The sequence below is a fragment of the Schistocerca serialis genome, chromosome 5 (assembly GCF_023864345.2).
Source record: "Schistocerca serialis cubense isolate TAMUIC-IGC-003099 chromosome 5, iqSchSeri2.2, whole genome shotgun sequence".
In the NCBI taxonomy this organism is placed as follows: Eukaryota; Metazoa; Arthropoda; class Insecta; order Orthoptera; family Acrididae; genus Schistocerca; species Schistocerca serialis.
In genome coordinates, this window is record NC_064642.1 from 512,690,205 (window position 1) to 512,713,846 (window position 23,642).

The 23,642-nt window shown below is 45.2% G+C and overlaps 1 protein-coding gene across 1 annotated transcript in view; it reads right to left on the reverse strand.

Annotated features, from left to right (window-relative positions):
• Nucleotides 1–435: 435 nt before the first annotated feature.
• Nucleotides 436–23,642, reverse strand: part of LOC126482045 (elastin-like) — a 175,254-nt gene continuing 152,047 nt past the window's right edge. Inside the window, exons 5-7 of the mRNA XM_050106019.1 lie at nucleotides 15,921–16,170; nucleotides 9,535–11,056; nucleotides 436–780 (exon numbers count right to left, since the gene is read on the reverse strand). Of these exons, the coding sequence (XP_049961976.1) occupies nucleotides 436–780; nucleotides 9,535–11,056; nucleotides 15,921–16,170 (2,117 nt within the window). The remainder of the gene's footprint in view (nucleotides 781–9,534; nucleotides 11,057–15,920; nucleotides 16,171–23,642) is intronic.

A 23,642-nucleotide genomic window follows, 5' to 3' on the forward strand; every position in this document is an offset into this window, starting at 1 on the left:
AGAGTGATCGCTTATGATCGAAACGAGTAGCAATAGAAAAGTTATTCATTGAAGCAGTTGCCGACATGTTCATTGTAACTGTATTTGCACATAGTTCCTTTCAAGAAGAAAGCTTGTGCTTGGTTCAGTATCGTGGTAGGAAGAATATGCCGAAAATTAATGTATATATAAAAAAAAACATTTTCCCTTTTTCTTCCTATCATTTGCCGAAAATATCGTTTCGATGTCTTAAAACGACTGTAGATATCTTCTAACGACTCAGAGATGTTAGTTCGATTGACAACTTCCACCTATTCGAGATACATATCTGTTCTCTCAATAGATGATGGCTAGAGTGACAAAGCGTGCCATACGATTTGGCCTCATGGTTGGTCACCTGTTGGCACGCTTGTACACGACACTGTACTTCGCGCAGAGTTGGATGACCGAGAGTTCCTAGAAGCCCCGGGGGCGAGGCATGGCGATGAGCCGACTGCGGCCTGCGTTGGCTCCCGGGGGCGGAGCACGCGCCCTGCGAGACCAGGCTGCCGCCCCCGCGGGAGGCGGCGTCAGGAAAGCTCGAGGCGCCTCCCCTCCAGCATCCGCGACGGCCTGTGCTGGCACCGCCTCCACGTCCCCGGTCGGCTTGCCGTCGGGCCCGGCGCCGTTCCGCGCCACCAGAGGCAGCGCCTGCGGCAGCGACGGCGAAGGCACCGGGGGCAGCGCCACCGCCTCTAGCGGCACTGTGGACGCAGAGCCCACCAGCACCGGCTCCTCGTCCGCCAGCGAGTGGTCTTGCACCTGCAACACGCAGTTCACCGTCAGACTAATAAGCTACCTGAGTGATTAGAAATGTTACGGACTACAGCAATAAACTATGTGATCAAAAGTACATTGCAACACCCCCATGTAATGCGGATCCGACAACTGCAGGTCACAAGAGGCGCACCCGTCGGTATAAAAGAAGGTGGGGAGTTGGGTTGGGCTGTTTGGGGGAAGAGAGCAAACAGCGAGGTCATCGGTCTCATCGGATTAGGGAAGGATTGGGAAGGAAGTCGGCCGCGCCCTTTCAAAGGAACCATACTGGAATTTTCCTGGAGCGATTTAGGATAATCATGGAAAACCTAAATCAGGATGGCCGGACGCGGGATTGAACCGTCGTCCTCCCGAATGCGAGTCCAGTGACGTGGGGAGTATTCTTTTATTGGTACAGAAGCAGAAACAGAAGAACGGGCGGGTCAGAAGAATTCAGTGACCTCAGACGTGGACCAGTCACTGGAAGTCACCTCAGTAACAGATCCATCAAGGACATTTCAACCCTTCTAAAGCTGTCCAAGTGAACTGTAAGTGATGTGTATATGAAGCGGAAATGCGAAGGAACAACAGTGCAAAACCAAGCTCAGGCAGATATGCACTGACGGATGGGGTCCGTCGAACATTGCACAGGGTGGTTCTAAAAACTGCGTTCAATCAACTAAAAGAATCACTGGTAGGTTCCAGAAGTCCAGCTGGCAAAATGATGCTGCATAGGAAGTTAAAAAGAGCGCCATATAATGGTTCAGCAGCTCCTCGTGGACCACACATTTCTGAAGCCAACACTGGGCGACGCTTCAGGTAATGCAAAGAGCGACGTCACTGGGCAGTGGGTGACTGGACACGAACGATTTGAAGCGATGAATTACGCTATACCCTGTGATAATTCCATGGAAGGGTTTGGGTTTGGCGAATGCGTGGACAACGTTACCTGCCGTCATGGTTTATGCCAACGGTGACGAAAGGAAGGGAGGTGTTACGGTATGGGTTTGTTTTTTGTAGTGTGCTGAGGCTGAAAGCGAGGGCAAAACTACAGCCGTAATTTTTCCCAAGGGCATGCAGCTTTACTGTGTGGTTAAATGATGATGGCGTCCTCTTGGGTAAAATATTCCGGAGGTAAAATAGTCCTCCATTCGGATCTCCGGGTGGGGACTGCTCAAGAGGACGTCGTTATCAGGAGAAAGAAAACTGGCTTTCTACGGATCGGAGCGTGAAATGTCAGATCCCTTAACCGGGCAGGTAGATTAGAAAATTTAAAAAGGGAAATGGATAGGTTGAAGTTAGATATAGTGGGAATTAGTGAAGATCGGTCGCAGGAGGAACAAGACTTTTGGTCAGGTGAATACAGGGTTAAAAATACAAAATCAAATAGGGGTAATGCAGGAGTAGGTTTAATAATGAATAAAAAAATAGGAGTGCGGGTAAGATACTACCAACAGCATAGTGAACGTATTATAGTGGCCAAGATAGACACGAAGCCCATGCCTACTACAGTAGTACAAGTTTATATGCCAACTAGCTCTGCAGATGACGAAGAAATTAAAGAAATGTATGATGAGATAAAAGAAATTATTCAGGTAGTGAAGGGAGACGAAAATTTGATAGTCATGGGTGACTGGAATTCGAGAGTAGGAAAAGGGAGAGAAGGAAACATAGTGGGTGAATATGGATTGGGGGAGAGAATGAAAGAGGAAGCCGTCTGGTAGAATTTTGCACAGAGCATAACTTAATCATAGCTAACACTTGGTTCAAGAATCATAAAAGAACCAGAGGTTGTACAGAGTTTCAGGCAGAGCATAAGGGGACAATTGATAGGAATGGGGGAAAGAAATACAGTAGAAGAAGAATGGGTAGCTCTGAGGGCTGAAGTAGTGGAGGCAGCAGAGGATCAAGTAGGTAAAAAGACGATGGCTAGTAGAAATCCTTGGGTAACAGAAGAAGTATTGAATTTAATTGATGAAAGGAGAAAATATAAAAACGCAGTAAATGAAGCAGTCAAAAGGGAATACAAACGTCTCAAAAATGAGATGGACAGGAAGTGCAAAATGGCTAAGCAGGGATGGCTAGAGGACAAATGTAAGGATGTAGAGGCTTGTCTCACTAGGGGTAAGATAGATACTGCCTACAGGAAAATTAAACAGACCTTTGGAGAAAGAAGAACCACCTGCATGAATATCAAGAGCTTTGATGGAAACCCAGTTCTAAGCGAAGAAGGGAAAGCAGAAAGGTGGAAGAAGTATATAGAGGGTCTATACAAGGGCGATGTACTTGACGACAATATTATGGAAATGGAAGAGGATGTAGATGAAGATGAAATGGGAGATACGTTACTGCGGGAAGAGTTTGATAGAGCACTGAAAGACCTGAGTCGAAACAAGGCCCCGGGAGTAGACAACATTCCATTGGAACTACTGACAGCCTTGGGAGAGCCAGTCCTGACAAAACTCTACCATCTGGTGAGCAAGATGTATGAGAGAGGCGAAATACCCTCATACTTCAAGAAGAATATAATAATTTCAATCCCAAAGAAAGCAGGTGTTGACAGATGTGAAAATTACCTAACTATCATTTTAATAAGTCACAGCTGCAAAATACTAACGAGAATTCTTTACAGACAAATGGAAAAACTGGTAGAAGCCGACCTCGGCGAAGATCAGTTTGGATTCCGCAGAAATGTTGGAACACGTGAGGCAATACTGACCCTACGACTTATCTTAGAAAATAGATTAAGGAAAGACAAACCTACATTTCTAGCATTTGTGGACTTAGAGAAAGCTTTTGACAATGTTGACTGGAATACTCTCTTTCAAATTCTAAAGGTGGCAGGGGTAATATACAGGGAGCGAAAGGCTATTTACAATTTGTACAGAAACCAGATGGCAGTTATAAGAGTCGAGGGGCATGAAAGGGAAGCAGCGGTTGGGAAGGGAGTGAGACAGGGTTGTAGCCTCTCCCAGATGTTATTCAATCTGTATATTGAGCAAGCAGTAAAGGAAACAAAAGAAAAATTTGGAGTAGGTATTAAAGTCCATGGAGAAGAAATAAAAACGTTGAGGTTCGCCGATGACATTGTAATTCTGTCAGAGACATCAAAGGACTTGGAAGAGCAGTTGAACGGAATGGACAGTGTCTTGAAAGGAGGATATAAAATGAACATCAACAAAAGCAAAACGAGGATAATGGAATGTAGTCGAATTAAGTTGACTAGAAGAAGGAACCGGTTGGTAGGATATGTTCTGAGGCATCAAGGGATCACAAATTTAGTATTGGAGGGCAGCGTGGAGGGTAAAAATCGTAGAGGGAGACCAAGACATGAATACACTAAGCAGATTCAGAAGGATGTAGGTTGCAGTAAGTACTGGGAGATGAAGAAGCTTGCACAGGATAGAGTAGCATGGAGAGCTGCATCAAACCAGTCTCAGGACTGAAGACAACAACAACAACAACAGTGTCCTGAGACACCAGACAAGAAGAGTTCGCGACAGCTGGTACCAGGAGTACCGCGGACGTCCGTCCGCAGCGGGAAAATCATCGCTGCGCGTAAACCAATCACGCTGCCAGCGAGAACCACGCCCCTGCAGCGCCAGCGCCACCTGGACGAGAGAGACGTGCGCTTAAATAACCGTGCTCGAGCAGAAGTTGTTAGTTGCAAGATGCAAGTCAGTTCGAGTCCTGCTAGAGTTCCTGCAGAACGTTCGTCATATCTTCAACCCTTCAAATTGTCGACTGAGAAAGAACCAATGGCCGATAGATAGGCAGTGGTTAGTCTTCCGCTAGTGATGTCCAGAGAAGGTGTTCAAACTGTCATATGATGAATATTGTGTCAGTGGTGTCGCTGAGAATGTTCTCCGTTTACATTAACGCACAACTGGCATCTACGTCCAATGATTGTCAAATACGCCCGAAACAACCAGGTGTTTCACAAATAATGACTGCAGCTTTAGCCAATCGTGCAACCTGCTCTTCAGGACTGTCTATCGGTGTCTGGTAAGCCAAACACTTCATTTCTCCTCCAAAAAATATACCCGTAGGAGTGACGTCAGGAAAACGTGGTGGCGATCGTACTGACCCACCCCTCCCAGCCTAACAATTAGGGAAGACACTATCTACACGTTCTCTGACATTAGTGTCAATGTGTGGTGGAGCGCCATCGTGCTGGAACCATATCATTGGTTAACTGCTAGCGGGACGTTCTCCAGCCTTTCCGGTAATACTTCACAGTGAATGATAGGGTAATTTTCTCTACCGAGAGTATTAAGTAGAAGGTATCGCTCAAACAAATGGTGGTGAACAATACCAATCCATACGTTTCAAGGGTGCCGTATCACACTTCCCGGGAGCGTATCTCTCGTTTTTCGGCTCGGGTCGGCCAGAGGTTTAGTTTGAAAGACCGGCTGGTTCGATCAGTCGCGTGCAGACTTAGCAGGCAATGCCTTCTTGCGAAAGGCAGGGACGTGTGGAACACCAGCGGTGGCTCAGAGACAAGGTTGGTCGCGAGTATGCTTCTTTGGGCTGTGCTGTGGACCACCTCGAGGTTGTTGTGCTGGCTTTCCCGTTCCTTGAAGGGAATTCTTTGACAGTTGTGTTGACTGGCTTAGAACATCTGTTCAAATGTTAGTGCTGTTTTAAGTACTGCAAAGATAACGTGGACAGTTACTGAACTGGAGGACAGTTACTGAACTGGATTGAGTTGATGGAGTTGTGAATAAATTTTCATGTCCTTTAAGTGTTGTACAGATCAGCTGGGCAGCCATAGTGTTCTTTACTTTGTGGCATTTTGTTGTTTAAATTTACCAGTGGTTTTAGGTGCTGCTCAGGTCAACTGGGCAGCTATTGAGTTCATTTGACATGTCCTGGCTGTTGATTAAATTTTTGGGGGTTTTAAGTCCTCCACAGACCGACCAGGCAGCTGTTGGCATGGTTGTTGTTGCTGCTGACTTTGCTTGTAATATATTAATGTGGATTTAATTGCTGCGCAGCTCTAACAAAATTTGAGTTGACTAGCAAGGCTGCAGGTTGACTTTGGTGGTCTTCAGGGCATTTGTGAATTGAGCTGTTGCCGATATTTACAATTTCTGTTAAGGTAGCAGGCATGGACCGTGCGCCTGGTCCCGGCGAAGCTTCAAGTCCACACTCGGGCATGGGTGTGTGTGTTTGTCCTTAGGATAATTTAGGTTGAGTAGTGTGTAAGCTTAGGGACTTATGGCCTTAGCAGTTAAGTCCCATAAGATTTCACGCACATTCGAACATTTGTTAAGGTAGAAGTATCAGGCGCTGGACTTCAGAGAGATAATACTCCGCCGATTTCGAAATTGTCCTCTATATGCAGATCGAAATCCGATTAAGTCGGAAGACGTGGATGATAGTAGTTGTAGAACGCTGTGAAACAATTATGTCCTTCAGTCCTGCAGATCTGTATATAGTCTGTGTCCTAGTGGTTTGTCGGTTGTAACCGTTCATTTGGTTGATGAAATACGTGGTTGGTAAGGCATTGAATTAGAATAATTCCCCAGCCCCCCACTCAAGAACTGCTCGTGAGATCCAGCTCGGGTTACAAAGGTAAATTTCAGTTAATGGTTGAACACACGATTAGCTCAAAAATGGCTCAAATGGCTCTGAGCACTATGGGACTCAACTGCTGAGGTCATTAGTCCCCTAGAACTTAGAACTAGTTAAACCTAACTAACCTAAGGACATCACAAACATCCATGCCCGAGGCAGGATTCGAACCTGCGACCGTAGCGGTCTTGCGGTTCCAGACTGCAGCGCCTTTAACCGCACGGCCACCACACGATTAGCCACAGGATTTTCTAACTCCCAGACATGGCTATTGCGACGGTCAAATATTCCTTCCCTTGTGAAGCGGGCCGCGTCAGTAAACAAAATACACGTTTGGAAGTCAAGGATTTTTACGGTCTGCTGCAGATCCCACTGGAGAATCCCACGTAGTAGAAAGAGTCATCAGATGGTAGGTCTTGAAGTTTTGATATTTGAACGGATGAATGCGCCTCTCATGCAGGCCGTTCCACTCAGTGGCTTTGGAGGTTTTTTCTTCCTTCGATAAGGATCGTTTGCTAGTGCTGAGGCTTTCCTCGATTCGCTGCAATACGGCTTCCTCAAACTGAACAGTTAGCAAACTGCGAGGTCTACCAGTTTCCCGTTGTTGTCTCTAAGAGATCTTATTTCGCAAAGATTGCCGTCAAGTCTTTGAGTATGACGTGACTTGGTAACCCTCTCCCTGGAAATAGCTCTGCATACCGGCGCCTTGCTGCTCGACTACTGCATTGTGCCTCCCCATAAACGAGATGCATAACAGCTGACTCGGTTCGGATGTAATCAGCCATCAAGAATCTGTAAACATCAATAGAAACTTTCTCGTAAACACAATATAACGTAAGCGATTATAATTTAATTATTTATCCAGGAATGTGGAGACGGTTAACAATAATGAAAACTTACCCTCCCTAGAAGTAAGATGTAACTGTGTTCCAAATCAGATTGCACTGTCAGACAACTGTGAGCGTGGGCCTAAGGGAAGCCCAGCGGAAAACGGTGCACCTGCGGCATTTATGTCACATAGGAGAAATGTTTCTTTCTGTCTCCTCTAGTAACTCTAAAAATTTGTTTACGTTGTTTTTGATCCGTGTATACTAGGCTGACTCAGGGTTCAGCATGTTACTTGTCAATGAAGCAGACATACATACTGCTTTGTGTGTGTTAAAACTTGTGCTACAGACGAACATGTTAAATTTTTAAGGAAAGTGCTTGCCGCCCTCTGATGGTGTAGCTGGTGGTGACTCTAACCTGCTCAGTATTGACTGTGAAAACTACGCATACGTTACGGCGCAGTAATAATGAATGCAATATCTCACAACAGCCTCGAAAAACTATTGCGACACCCATACCCGAAAGGTATAAAGATATATTTTAGACCTGCTGGCTTCATCAGACACGATCTTTTCGAGGACGTCACTAATGACAGATGAATTAGCGACCACGGTGGTACACTGGAACGGTCATCGTAGATAATGTCATCAAGGAAACTAGCAGACTATTTGTATTTGGTGGAACTGATCGCCACTATCAACTTACTTAAAGAACGAAATTAGAACAATTAGTTCAGATCTGGCAAGCGCTCGAAGATTGTGATTAAATAAAAGACGACAAAGACACGACTTGATCTATTGCTAATACGCGGAGAATGGTCTGCTTGACTCTCACGACGAAAGCCTGCAAGGAAACGTACAGAGGAAACACAAAAGGAACTCGTGCATCTGTAAAAGTAACCAAGCCTGCCGCTTTCAATAATTTTCACAGCCATATCCTGACGAAAGATATACAGAGTAGAACAGTCCATAGGTGTTGAATGACCATTCCAAAACAAAAACAGGTGGATAAATCAAGATACCATCACACAGAGTATCTTCGTTGATAATAACATCAAAACTGGTGATCACAAAGCAGACGAAGTTACGGAATTCTGCTACTTTGGAAGCAAAATAACCCCTGACGGACGAAGCAAGGAGAATATAAAAGGCAGATTAGCACGGGCAAAGATGGCATTCCTGGTCAAGGTCTTAATTCGAGAAAGAAGTTTCTGAAAATAATCTTTGGATTGCATGGTAGTGAATCATGGACAGTGAGGAAACCGGAAGAGAAGATAATCGAAGTGTTTGAGATTTGGTGCTACAGTAGAATGTTGAAAGTTAGGTAATGAAAGAAGAAGTACTCGGCACAACTAGCGAAGAAAGGAACGTATGGAAAACACTGACAAGAAGAAGGGACAAGATGATACGACATGTGTTAATACGTCAGGGAATAACCTCCATGGTAATAGAGGTTGAAATACATCCAGCCATTAATTGAGACCATGGGATAAGGTTGCCGAATAAAAGAAATTCCTGGTGGGTTGCAGCAAGCCAGTCAGGTTGATAAGGGTGTCCTTCCTAAGGGTCATCTGGCGCATTTCCTCTGGTGTTTCCGCAGATATTTGCATTTTCGTTTTCGCACCATGTGCTGGTGTCATACCAAACAAATACTTCTCATAACATGTTTCATGCGACGCCCACCGTCCACAGAATGCATCAGTTTCAAACAAAATTCTTTTCAAATCGAAATTGTAAATGCCTATTCGATAGAGCGCCGCCTGATTAGTCTAGTGCGATATTCGTTTTACCGATATGTTTTAACGGAAGCAGTAAAACATAATAAGTGGGTACTCCAGCAGCGACCGAGCAGCACGGTTCTGCATGACCGTAGCCGTCAGGGCTGGCCAGGGTGGTGCTGCCGCTGCTGTAGTGCTCGCTATCACTCGTGTTTTACTGTTCTTGTTAACACTTACCGTAAAACGAATATCGCACTTGACTAATTTGGGACCGCTGTGTCGAACTGGCAAGTAAAATTCCACTTCAAAACTCATTTTGTTTGTAACGGGAAACATACAAATGCTTATTTATAATCGACGTTGGGCGTCGCATGAAAGATGTAATGAGCAGCGTTTGCTTGGGCTGACTCCACCTACACGGTGCGAAAACAAAACTGCATATATCTGCCGAAACACCAGAGAAAATACCCTTGACCACTCTCAGGAGAGAGACACCCAGTATATGCAAACAAAATAAAAAAAGATAAAAATGAAAAACTGGAATCTGTTGTGTGTTAGGGGGTTCACTTCTTGACACCGTTCTGTTGGACGCCAGATCCGTTTGGTGAACACAACACAAACTGGGTGGGTGCGCTCACCTGGTAGTGGCTGGAGGCCGTGCAGGAGAGCGGCCCCAGCTGGTGGTGCGCCGAGACGTCGTGTGACGTCACGATGTGTCCGTCTCCGAGGCCCAGTCCACCTGCAGCGTAGCCGCCGCCCCCGAAGCCGCCAGTGGTGAGGGCGCTGCCCGCGAGGCCGCCGGCCGGCAGGCCGCCGCCCCCGTGCCCTCCGCCCCCGAGCAGGGCGGCAGCGGCTGAGTCCTGCACCAGCACCACGTTGTCTGCCAGTCCGCCGCCGCTGCCGTACATGTCTGCGTTTCCGTAGCCGTTGCCTCCCGCACCACCTGCGATACTGTGTCCAGTGGCCGAGACACCAGAAATACCTGCACTCCCGAAAGCATCCGCCACAGCTCCTCCTGCGCCATAGCCCCCACCACCAGACGCGCCAATACTAAACCCTATTCCGTTACCGCCAGCAACTCCTCCACTGCCGTATGTGTCCGCCACAGTGCCTCCTCCACTGTATCCTCCACCTGCTCCAGACGTGATGCCGAATCCGCTATCAATGCTGTGACCACCACCACCAACACCAACACTACCACCTCCTCCATTTCCGTACATATCAGACGAGCCTCCAGACGCTCCTCCCACATCCTGCGCGAGCACCTGGTAACTGGAAGGATCGATGTTGCCCTCACCCCCTACGCCACCTTTCAGCACTATGTCCACCAACCCTGCAACAGCGGGATCTACTGCGTTCAAATCACTGTACCCGCCGCTACTACCACCGACATTGTTGTGACCGTCAACGGAACCAGAGTCGATCGACAGTCCGAGCTGGCCACCGTAAGCGGCGTCTCCTCCACCCAAGTCTTTCAAAATCTGACCATCGTAGTTGCCTTGCAATCCCACACTGTTGAACTCTTCATTCAGAGCCGTATCTTTGAGTCCTCCGTCACTGTATCCACCACCCCCTCCACCACTGAAGTACGAGTCTTGCTGAAAACCGCCGCCGCCGTTGCCTAAACCGTCTTTAATTAGTGAGAGATCGCCCAAAGTGTTCCCGAAATCTACCTGACCACTCCCAAACCCGTCTTTGAACCCGTAGCCAGTATATGAGTCTTTGATGTGTGTGTCCTTGAAATGTAGTCCGCCCCCAAAGCCATCTTTGAAACCGACGCCGTTGAACTTGTGGCCACCTGCGAACCCGTCCTTGAATCCAGGTCCTCCGAATCCGTAGCCCCCGCCACCGCCGCCTCCACCACCGCCACCGCCTGCGCCTTTAAAGTGCAAGTCCTTGAACACGACGTGGCCGTGCGGCTCCTTGTGATAACCGTCCTTGAAGTGGCCGCCCCCTTCCTTGTAGTGGCCACCTTTGTAAGAGTCCTTGATGACGTTGCCATAGCTGTCCCTTAGCACGTGGCCGGCACCAGCGACATCGTTGAAGGAGGCGGACAGCGGTAGCGGGGGTGGTCTCTTGTGCGGGGGCGGATGATGGTGATGGATGTGCTCGCCCGGAGGAGGCCTTCTCAGCGGGATGAAGGGCGGTCGCCTCAGCCTGCTGGGGAAGTTATATAAATTAAAATTTTAGTTTTGTAGAAATACCACCGGCGAGTTTCAACGGTGAGTCATTTTCAAGTACATATGTTAAGCTTCCAGCTTAGAATGTGATATGAAACTGGAATCTTGAGATATGTGTTTGAGAATGACACATGGTTGACACTGGCCAATTGCACGGATAATACGAATACAGCTTGCTTGGACCATGTTTTCAATCTCATAATATACCGGGTGATGAAAAAGTCAGTATTAATTTGAAAACTGAATAAATCACGGAATAATGTAGATAGAGAGGTAGAAATTGACACACATGCTTGGAATGACATGGGGTTTTATTAGAACCAAAAAAATACAAAAATTAAAAAACGTCCGACAGATGGCGCTTCATATGATCAGAATAGCAATAATTAGCATAACAAAGTAAGACAAAGCAAAGATGATGTTCTTTACAGGAAATGCTCAATATGTCCACCATCATTCCTCAACAATAGCTGTAGTCGAGGAATAATGTTGTGAGCAGCACTGTAAAGCATGTCTGGAGTTATGGCGAGGCGTTGGCGTCGGATGCCGTCTTTCAGCATCCCTAGAGATGTCGGTCGATCACGATACACTTGCGACTTCAGGTAACCCCAAAGCCAATAATCGCATGGACTGAGGTCTGGGGTGGGGACCTGGGAGGCCAAGCATGACGAAAATGGCGGCTGAGCACACGATCACCACCAAACGATGCGCGCAAGAGAACTTTCACGCCTCTAGCAATATGGGGTGGAGCGCCATCCTGCATAAACATCGTACGTTCCAGCAGGTGTTTATCAGCCAAGCAGGGGATGATGCGATTCTGTAACATATCGGCGTACCTCTCACCCATCACAGTAGCAGTTACTGACGTTTTGCTGTCCAGCGCCATCTGTCGGACATTTTGTGAACTTCGATTTTTTTTTTTTTTTTTTGTTCTAATAAAACCCCATGTCATTCCAAGCATGTGTGTCAATTTTTACCTCTCTATCTACATTATTCCGTATTTTATTAAGTTTTCAAATTTATACTGACTTTTTGATCACCCGGTAAATTACACTGCGTCCATATTAATAAGCACGCATACATTTAACTATTTTTTGGAACAGCAACTCAGTCTCGCAGCCTGGCGGTAGTTCCTGTCTGTTAAGTTTTCTGACGCCGTTAACTGAATCTCGTATTTTTTAAGCCCTGTTGTGTATACTCTTGCTTTTTCTTAGGTTCTACCTAGTTCTTTGTTCCTCTTAAGCACCTTACGTATGGTTTCAGTATCATATTGTTCAGTCATGTTATGGGCACAATATAGCGTCACTGTTCTTATTCGTTCTTATATGTTCATTCCACGTCTGCTTTCTGTGCTTTCTTTCTAACAACTTCTGTAAAGTTACTCTTGATGACCTTCGTCAATTACGCTTGCATTTATGGCTCTGCACTTCTCTTTGGCACATGTTCTGGTGATGGGATGTACCCGAAACGCGTCAATAACTCAGAAATTTTTAACAGCAAGGGACTAGTTATTCTAGCAACTTCATGGCACAGTTTAACTACACTTGCTTGACAGTTGCTAAGGAACGGAGACATTGTAGGCCAGGAGTATTCATAGGCAATGGTGGGCGATGTGAAACACAGTACTTAAAGAATAGAGATGGACTGGTATAACTATAGCGAAAAATGGTACAAATTTCACCACACGTGAAAGCAGGGTAACAGACATAAGAGATATCATGCTTGACCCAAGTCAGAGTCCCAACACAGATGTCAATATCAGACTTTCAGTACAGAATATGCCCTCCTTGGGCACAAATGCACATTTCGCACCTGTTATTCTTGCTGGATACCAAACTGTCAATTAGTCCTTGGGGGATATTGTTCCACCCCTCTCTCAAGGCGGTTTCCAGTTCTTCCACGGTTTGGGAGGAGGGTTTCGCCAAGAAACACATCTGCCAAGTGCATTCAGGTATGCTCTAGAGGGATTAGGTCTGGGGAGTACGCAGGCCATTCCATACATTCAGTGTCACTGGAGGGAAAGAGGGGACAGGAAAAACATGGCTAAATTACAGACCACTCATTCGTGCCTATACCATAATCTCTAGGCTGAACTGATGACGTTCATGAACATTTTTTCGTGCATATCCGACACATGTCCGACACCTCAGGGGTCTAGTGTGGGCGGGAATTGTCGTCCATAAACAGAATTTCGGTATCTACCACATCCCTAAAGAGGCGGATATGAACGAGAATAATGTCCCTGCAACACCGCTATGCTGTAACGTGACCCCGCAGAAAGATATGGAGCGATACTCGGTCATTATGCAGCATGCATGCTTATACCATAGCGTCTGTTGAGGCCATGAATATTCTGTGGTGCATAACGTGTTTCTTTCTTCACACTAACTGGAGGCCAAAGTTACTTTCCACAGCGCAGCGGGGTACGTCGGAGAATATTACTCTAGACCACTGTTCTTGACCCTACCGAAGATGCACCCTACAACTCTTCCTCGACGATGGCGTGGTTCAAGTGGGATGCATTTAACACACTTCCGAGTGTACAAACGAGCCTGAGTGAGCGAAATTGTACTGACAGAGAACTTGTATCGGTAGCGGTTGCATATGGTTCAAATGGCTCTGAGCACTATGGGACTTAACTGCTGAGGTCATTAGTCCCGTAGAACTTAGAACTAGTTAAACCTAACTAACCTAAGGACATCACAAACATCCATGCCCGAGGCAGGATTCGAACCTGCGACCGTAGCGGTCATGCGGTTCCAGACTGCAGCGCCTTTAACCGCACGGCCACTTCGGCCGGCCGCGGTTGCATAGTCTGCAGCGATCTGCCTAGGAGTGAGATGTCTGTTCCTTTTCGCCACTAAGGCTACGAATAGTTCCTCTTTCGGTATGCGGTCCGTCTATGACCGCTGGCATGCTTCCACATAGTATTTCACATTCAGCCTTTTTTAATCGCGAGATGACCCTTCTGGGAACATGCTTCACTGTTTCCATAGTAGTGACACTGACCGGTTGCGAGCCATTCAACTGCTCGTCGAAGACCGTAAGCACTCAACTGAAGTCTTGCAGACATATTGCCGTGTCACACAGAATGACGCACTTGTCAAACACCGTACTGTATGAACTGTCGATTTCATAAAGAACGTACACAGGCCTTGCTGCAATAACGACTTTCCACCCTCTATCTTTCGTTTTACTATCATTGCTCAGGTGTTCGGTAGCAGTTTTCGCCTGTTCTGTGGCAGTCGGCAGCTGTTCCTTTGCCAGTGTTAATTGTTCCTTAGCAATTATCTAGCAATGTATATTACTCACAGCTGAGTACACAGAGCAACAAAAGTTACACTACTGGCCTTTAAAATTGCTACACCACGAAGATGACGTGCTACAGACGCCAAATTTAACCGACAGAAAGAAGAGGTTGTGATATGCAAATGATTGGCTTTTCAGAGTATTCACACGTGCTGACATAAGGAAAGTTTCCAACCGATTTCTTATATACAAACAGCAGTTGACCGGCGTTTCCTGGTGAAACGTTGTTGTGATGCCTCGTGTAAGGAGGAGAAATGCGTACCATCACGTTACCGACTTTGATAAAGGTCGGATTGTAGCCTATCGCGATTGCGGTTTATCGTATCGCGACATTGCTGCTCGCGTTGATCGAAATCCATTGACTGTTAGCAGAATATGGAATCGGTGGGTTCATGAGGGTAATACGGAACGCCGTGCTGGATCCCAACGGCCTCGTATCACTAGCAGTCGAGATGACAGGCATCTTAACCGCATGGCTGTAGCGGATCGTGCAGCCACGACTCGATCCCTGAGTCAACAGATGGGGACGTTTGCAAGACAACAAACATCTGCACGAACAGTTCGAAGACGTTTGCAGCAGCATGGACTATCAGCTCGGAGACCATGGCTGCGGTTTCCCTTGACGCTGCATCACAGACAGGAGCGCTGTGATGGTGTACTCAACGACGAACCTGGATGCACGAATGGCAAAACGTCATTTTTTCGGAAGAATCCAGGTTCTGTTTAGAGCATCATGATGCTCGCATCCGTGTTTGGCGACATCGCGGTGAACGCACATCGGAAGAGTGTGATCGTCGTCGCCATACTGGCGTATCACCCGACGTGATGGTATGGGGTGCCATTGGTTACACGTCACTTTGAACAGTGGACGTAACATTTCAGATGTGTTACGACCCGTGGCTCTACCCTTCATTCGACCCCTACGAAACCCTACATTGTAGCAGGATAATGCACGACCGCATGTTGCAGGTCCTGTACGGGCCTCACTGGATACAGAAAATGTTCGACTGCTGCCCTGGCCAGCACATTCTCCAGATCTCTCACCAATTGAAAACGTCTGGTAATGGTGGCCCAGCAACTGGCCCGTCACAATACGCCAGTCACTACTCTTGATGAACTGTGGTATCGTGTTGAAGCTGCATTGGGCAGCTGTACCTGTACACGCCATCCAGCTCTGTTTGACTCAATGCCCAGGCGTATCAAGGCCGTTATTACGACCAGAGGTGGTTGTTCTGGGTAGTAATTTCTCAGGATCTATGCACCCAAACTGCGTGAAAATGGAATCACATGTCAGTTCTAGCATAATATATTTGTCCAGTGAATACCCGTTTATCATCTGCATTTCTTCTTGGTGTAGCAATTTTAATGGCCAGTAGTGTATAAGTGTTTCGTCATCTTACGTTGATAAAGTCCACAAGGCGGATTTGTGTGATACTGGTGCAATACTGAATGGGGCCACAGATTACTTTCTGTCGGCCCCAAGAATAGGTAAGGCCACTGGGTGCGTACTCCTTCCTCCACATCCGTGTACTCACCTGCCACTGAATTTTCCGGGCCGTGGGCCAGGCCTGAAGGGCGGCGGTCGGTGCACGTGGTGCTGCGGCGGCGGCAGAGACAGCAGCGGTGGCGGCGGCGGCGGCGGCGGCAGGGGCGGCGTAAACAGCAGACTCGCTTCGTCGCCCAGCGCCGGTAGGTGCACGTGGGGGGCGGCGGGCACGGGCAGCTCCACGTGCGTCGACAAGTGCTCCTCCAGCGGCTTGCTGCTCACGATGGGCTTCCATTCACCTGCAAACAGCGCACGGAAACTCCGTCACAGGCGAGGAAGACTCTCGTATTGCACATAGTGAACGTAAACAAGTTTTATAGCAGCCACTACTGCACACATGTTGTCTCATTCTGCGTTAATTATGCATACTGTCTAGAGAAGAAAGTTAAGCTCACGGAAGACATGGTCGAATGTAAATGTACCTTCGTTCACATGCACATCGGCGTGTATTCAAATGATTACAGTTCCACTTCTCCGTTATAAATAGAACGACTACAATAGCGCATTAGTGTTTTTCATGTTTAGTTTCGTTACCAGACCTACTACTGTGAACAGCATCAGGTGCAGAGCGACAACTATGATGGAAACAGAGGTGCCGTGTACTCGTTTGAGTCAGTATTATTAGCATCCAACAGAGTTTGAAAGTTGTCTTATGGGGGGCTCAGTTAAGCGGACTGGTCGAATTGTGCAGGGACATTCGGATGTGACAATGGCCCATTGTTGTAGTGCACGGGAAAGCAAGAGTGGCTGCTTTTTCCAAGATTACTGTATTGTTCAACAGGCACATCGTAGCACCTTCACGTCTTCTCCTGCCTTCAAGAACAAGTGATGTACTCTCTGCAACATTTTGCGTAATTCTGGGCCATTGGTCGGATATTAGAACATCCGGACTAGGAAATTGTCGTCCCATGAAGAGGCCGCCGCTAACACCGCCACAGAAACGGCTGCGTTTGGAGCGGTACCATGACCGGGAAATATGCACTGCTGATGAAGGGCGTTGCATTGTGTTCAGAAATGAATCACAGTTTTGCACTATCCTGAACGACCATCGCCAGCGAGTATGGCAGTGATCTCTGGAGAGCTCACATTCTTCAAATGTTTTGCAGAGACACAGCAGTGGGTAACCGTCAGGTATGACTTCAGTTGGTTGGTTGGTTGATCTGGAGAAGGGAACCAAACAGCGAGGTCATCTGTCCCGTCGGATTAGGGAAGGATGGATAAAGATGTCGGCCGTGCCCTTTCAAAAGAACCATTCCGGCATTTGCCTGAAGCGTTTTAGGGAAATAAAGATGGCTGGACGCGGCTTTGAACCGTCGTTCTCCCGAATGCGAGTCCAGTGTGCTAACCATTGTGCCACCTCGCTCGATGTGACTTCAGATCACGGCTGGCAGCGACAGTGGTAACCTTGACGCTACAACCGTACGTCACGGACATCATGTGTCCTAATGTGTTACCTTCCATGCGACAGTATAGTGGCGCCATTTTTCAATAGGGCAATGCTTGTCCACACATGGAACTTGCCTATGCCAACTGTCTGCGTGATTCTGAGATATTTCCACAGCTATCAAGATCTCCATACTTGTCCCCGATAGGTATACACTTGCTCGGACGTTAACTCCGTCCCATTGCCAGTGTCCAGTGCATCATTTGCGCATACGGATTATTCTGAAAATATTTTACAAATTCGCACTTTCTGCGACAATTATGTCTCTGCTTTCACAGTTATGCTCCCATAGAATCTGTATTACATTGCTATTGTAGGACTCCTTGCTGCCTATTACCTCAAGGTAACACAATTTGCAAGACTTTCTGCAAACGTGAAATTGATGTCATACGCAGTATCAACAACCGCAGGAATCGTAATCGACTTTCTAACATGGAAGAATTATGAATGTTGTTATTCCTTATTTCACTCGCAACAATTGAAGCTGTCCTCTTGGGTTACTGTCTAATCACACACTCGGAAATGGCCGAATATTTATTTCATACTTCGTTCTCTAATCAGAAGGAAATGTAAATAACGTTGAAAATTTAAAAACATATTTGGATTACATTCATAAAAAAAGTCCTAAAATATGTTAACAACGCTAAGATGAGAAAAAATATTTGCATATAGCAGGATGTAAACCCAGATCCTTCGACTGCATAAACCATGACATTATCCGTTACGCTAGTAATCATGTGGTATGAGATTCATGTGTTGGTTATCGTACTATCTTTTGAAGGCTTATATCAATGATGTATTACTGGCATTTAATGACACCGGTGAGATATTTGTAATAAATTTTCTGTGCGCTGTTACCATGAAACTGCATACTGCAAGTTATTATGCAAGCGTGTTTCATGCTTAATTTGTAAATTATTGACGATAACATTTCACTCCTGAGAGGTCACTTTTCTATGAAAGGATTAACGTCGATAAATAATTATGTGACGTTTAATTAATAACAATATAATTATAACAAATCATACACAGAACGACATGTTTCTGCAAATGTCGGATAAGCGTGCCTGAGGTCTTGCGAGAGGACCGTATGGAACACTAAAGACAGTCGATAGCAGTTCCTGCAAAATTACGTCACATTTTCAGAAAGTCTTTTGAAACGAGTGTTACCCACTATCTCCACTCGCTGATTCGTTACCTTAATAAACTAAAATGTAACATGATACAAACACTCATTCCCCGAGCCGGCCGAAGTGGCCGAGCGGTTCTAGGCGCTACAGCCTGGAACCGCGCGACCGCTACGGTCGCAGGTTCGAATCCTGTCTCGGGCATGGATGTGTGTGATGTCCTTAGGTTAGTTAGGTTTAAGTAGTTCTAAGTTCTAGGGGACTGATGACCACAGATGTTAAGTCCCATAGTGCTTAGAGCCCTTTCAACCATTTTTTTTTTTCATTCCCCGAACGGGCACTCTGCTCTTGCTCTGCTGAAGACCATTCTGCTTATGGTCACTCGCTTACTGTCGTTTTCTGATTGCGCATTCTGATTATGCAAGTACACAACAAAAAAGTTATCAAATGTATTCATTCTTTTTGAATATACAGAAACAAAACCTTGACATATAAAAATAGTAATAATATTAAATGCAAAGTCATTTAAAGAGCCTTCAGCTCTGCTGGAAAGGTAATATTATAGTGTACATGAAATGTATGCCCAGTTTCGAATATGGACAACCATCAGCTGTATAATGGAAAGACAACAATGAAATTTTCTATCGGACCGGGTCTCGAACCCGAATTTCCCACTTATCGCGAGCGATCGCCCTACCATTTGGCTACTCGAGCACAAATCACGACTAGACCAAACATCAATATGTCTTCAAGCATGTATCTACGACCTGTATTCGTTCGTCTATTGTATATATTCCCCATAGAGGGGAGACATTTTACTTGAAAGTCGCTTACCCGGTGTCAGCGGATTGATAGCATATGTCATGCCTGTGTTATTCCGAATTACGAGGCAATGTTCCTTTGGACTTTCATCTGAAATGTCCTCCCCTCTATGGGAATCACATAATGTATGTATTTAGTACAGGTCAGCGATAACCTCGCCGTTCAGCGGTCGTGAGCACCAAACGACTACGCGTTTTGACACAGGAACGGCGTCATATGGAAGTTTGGGCCTGGCCGTGATTCGTGCACGGACAGCCAAACAACTGGGGCAACCGCTCGGCTAAAGCGGGAAAACCGTGTTCGAGCCTCAGTCCCCCACAAATTTTCGTTACAGTCATGGCTGTTGATGGTTGTACATATTCGTAACTGCGAATATATGTCATGTATTTCATAACGGCTATACGTTTAGACCACCTACGTAATCGGACATTAAAAGACACTGCCGAGCCGGCCGAGGTGGCCGAGCGGTTCTAGGCACTACAGTCTGGAACTGCGCGACCGCTACGGTCGCAGGTTCGAATCCTGCCTCGAGCATGGATGTATGTGATGTCCTTAGGGTAGTTAGGTTTAGGTAATTCTAAGTTCTAGGGGACTGATGACCTTAGAAGTTAAGTTCCATAATGCTCAGAGCCATTTGAACTATTTGACATTGTCGAATCATTAAAGTAATAAGTGGTTCTTGATCATACTTAGTAATATATATCAGAGCAGTTTTCCTACTCTTACAAAACTGAACATCAAATACACCTACAGTAAGTCCAAGTAACCACTCCAATTTCATCCTCATATCAGACAACAAATATATATTTGAAGTCTTATAATAAGCATGAATATGAGTTTTATCACGTGAAGCAAATTTCTCCTCACAAACGTCTGTTAACAAATCCTGCCCAAATACAACTTTACCGCCAACAGACTCAGAATCAACTTTAACTAGAAAAGAAGTACTCCCCTTTTTATACCGACTGCTGTCCGGAGACGTTAACAGACATTGACGTTCTCGAGTATTGTGTTTGTGAGGAGAAATTTGCTTCAGGTGAGAAAACTCATATTCATGCTTATTTTGAGACTTCAAATATGTATTTGTTGTCTGATATGAGGACATATATATCGTATAAATGTTAGGGGTGAGAAACTAACATTGGGTAACAGTGCTAACAAGAAGTTTTTTGAAGAACAGGTGCCTGTTCTTTCGCACATAATATCGTGTCCGAAGGAACATTGCAATGGTTCAAATGGTTCTGAGCACTATGGGATTTAACTTCTGAGGTGATTAGTCCCCTAGAACTACTTAAATCTAACTAACCTAAGGACATCACACACATCCATCCCCGAGGCAGGATTCGAACCTGCGACCGGAGCGGTCACGCGGTTACAGACTGTAGCGCCTAGAGCCTCTCGGCCACCTCGGCCGGCAACATTGCAATGTCATTCAGAATAAGACAGGCATTACGCCAGCGTATAATATTACAGTGTGTCGTGCATCGTACTCTTATCTGATGTGCCAACTGTCTCGCGTTCCAGGGGTGATTTTGCGCGATAGATCGTACTCGTGTGGAACGAGTCGTTTGACATTAACACCGCAAATTAATTTGTACATATGGTTACATTCTAAATATTTGTAAGCTTGCTTAATTTCAGAAAGAAAATATGTTTGCAGATGTTGTGAGTTAGTAAGCCTTGCCCACCACTTTTTACACATTACAGGATCAGAAATTCTTCTAAGGTATAGAGGGAGTTCTCATCGATAAACTTCCTCAGTTTGTCTTCAGATTTTAGTTTTCTGTCTGTTACACATTTTATATCACTGAGAAAGTGATCAAAAATTTTTGTGTAATCAAATCTGGATATACGATTATGCTGCGACACCATATTAAACTTGCAACTTTCTTTACGAGTTCGACAACCAAGATTACATTTATTGTTATGAGTATTCAGATCCTACAAATACGTTTAACGCCAGAGCAGACGGCCAACGTGGCGGCGCATTCTAACATCAACGACTAGTTACAATAGTTGTGGATCAACTTGCCTAACGATAGCATACAGCGGCTTTATGCACGCTTCCCACTCCAATCAGTGCGTATATCCAGCTCAGAGAGGGACCAACGTCATACTCACAAGTGGGCTCATCTGTGAAATTAAATTGGACTAGACGTGCAAGCACTGAAATAACATCACACACCCTTTCGACCCTTCCCATACTACACTGTCTGTTACTGTGTACACGGCGATTGTGGGTGCGGGAGTTCTCTGCAAATACTGCCCTGCTTCGTAGGTGCCCCGACGTCATTGCTGGCGTGGTTGTGCATTGATCGGAATGCCATCTTCCGTGCATAACACGATCGTAACGACATCAGTTGACAGTTTGTATGATTATATGGTGCATTACACACAGGACGGGGAAATAGCAATTTGTTGCTTTAATTTTGAACACCATTGTACTAGTCTTTCGTATAAAGGTTATTTGTCTTAATAATCTGGATTACAGAAATAAGTAACTCTGTAAGCAAACAATGATGTAGATTGTTAAGATAAATATTCTTTGTACAAAAGTATATCATATTACGTGGGCGACCTAACTAATCTCTGTTCACTGTGTCTAAAAATATCCTTGTGGCTGTTTCGATTTCCTACGTTTGCTGTTATCAGTGTTTACTGTGAACAAAATTGTGTGCGAAGTTTAATATGAGTGAGTTTCTGTACAAGTGGACCAAAAGAGAAGTGTAGTATTTCTTTCCAAATTCGCCTTTTACTCTGCATAAAGGTCGATCATTAATTTAAAATTTCACGTGTTTTTCAAATAATACAGTAAGATCACAGAACAATGCAACACGCAGTACATCAGAAACAGCGCCAATAAATGGTGTAGCAAATGGAAATCCCGAAAGATGTAGTAGAAAATGTAAATAAATACAACACCGTGACTGGCAGCAGAAAACGTTATTTTATAAACAAATCACAATCTCAAAACTGTTACTGAACTGAAGCATAAATGATCATCAACAAAATGTAAACTATGCTGAGATGTTAACCCTTACTTCCAGTGACTTTCAGTGGTTTAGTTTACAGTGATATATAAAATGTAAACTTTGCCTTTTAATATCTGTTTTATGACGTGAGTCATTGCTGGAGGTAGTAATTTCATCTGAACAAAACAGGTGGCTCACTCTAAAAAGTTTTTCCGACAGCTCTTTCACCAGCAGTTCTTTAACTAAAAGTGTACTGTGACTTCAAATGGAGTTCTTATTTTACTAAACGCGTAGTGTTTCGTGACACTCGAATCGTCCTAGTTAATTAAGGTCTCATGATGGACTGATGGTCCATTTAAGAGACATGTGGGACTACAACGCCATGAATTCGCTTTCCAGAGTACTCATAATATGAAATTTATCAGTAACCCTGAAGCCTAGATTCTTTAAAAAATCGAGCTCCTATTTATAAAATAGCTTCAAACATCAATTTGCTTTACAAATGAGTTAACGCTTTAAATATTTGAGTTAAGACGACGGAAGACGCAAAACCCTAGTTATGTTGATTTTATTTGTTTTGGATTACTCACTGTAACCTAATGAAACCGGTTAGAAAAGGTTTAAAATTATGTTTCAAGTTTGTCACAACTCCCTAAGTGCTCTCATTCTCAAATGTTTGTCGAACATAGCTTGGGTAAATTGGGTGTTGTGGGTTAAACTGCATCAAGACATACATACAGTTTCTAGTTTTAATATTTGTATTATTGTGTTACAATTTTACTGTGGCATTAGTAGTAGTAGTAATTGTCTTCAGTCCTGAGACTGGTTTGATGCAGCTCTCCATGCTACTCTATCCTGTGCAAGCTTCTTCATCTCCCAGTACCTACTGCAACCTACATCCTTTTGAATCTGCTTAGTGTAGTCATGTCTTGGTCTCCCTCTACGATTTTTACCCTCCACGCTGCCCTCCAATGCTAAGTTTGTGATCCCTTGATGCCTCAGAACATGTCCTACCTACCGGTCCCTTCTTCTTGTCAAGTTGTGCCACAAACTCCTCTTCTCCCCAATTCTGTTCAATACCTCCTCATTAGTTATGTGATCTACCCATCTAATCTTCAGCATTCTTCTGCAGCACCACATTTCGAAAGCTTCTATTCTCTTCTTGTCCAAACTATTTATCGTCCATGTTTCACTTCCATACATGGCTACACTCCATACAAATACTTTCGGAAACGACTTTCTGACACTTAAATCTATACTCGATGTTAACAAATTTCTCTTCTTCAGAAACGCTTTCCTTCCCATTGCCAGTCTACTTTTATATCCTCTCTACTTCGACCAGCATC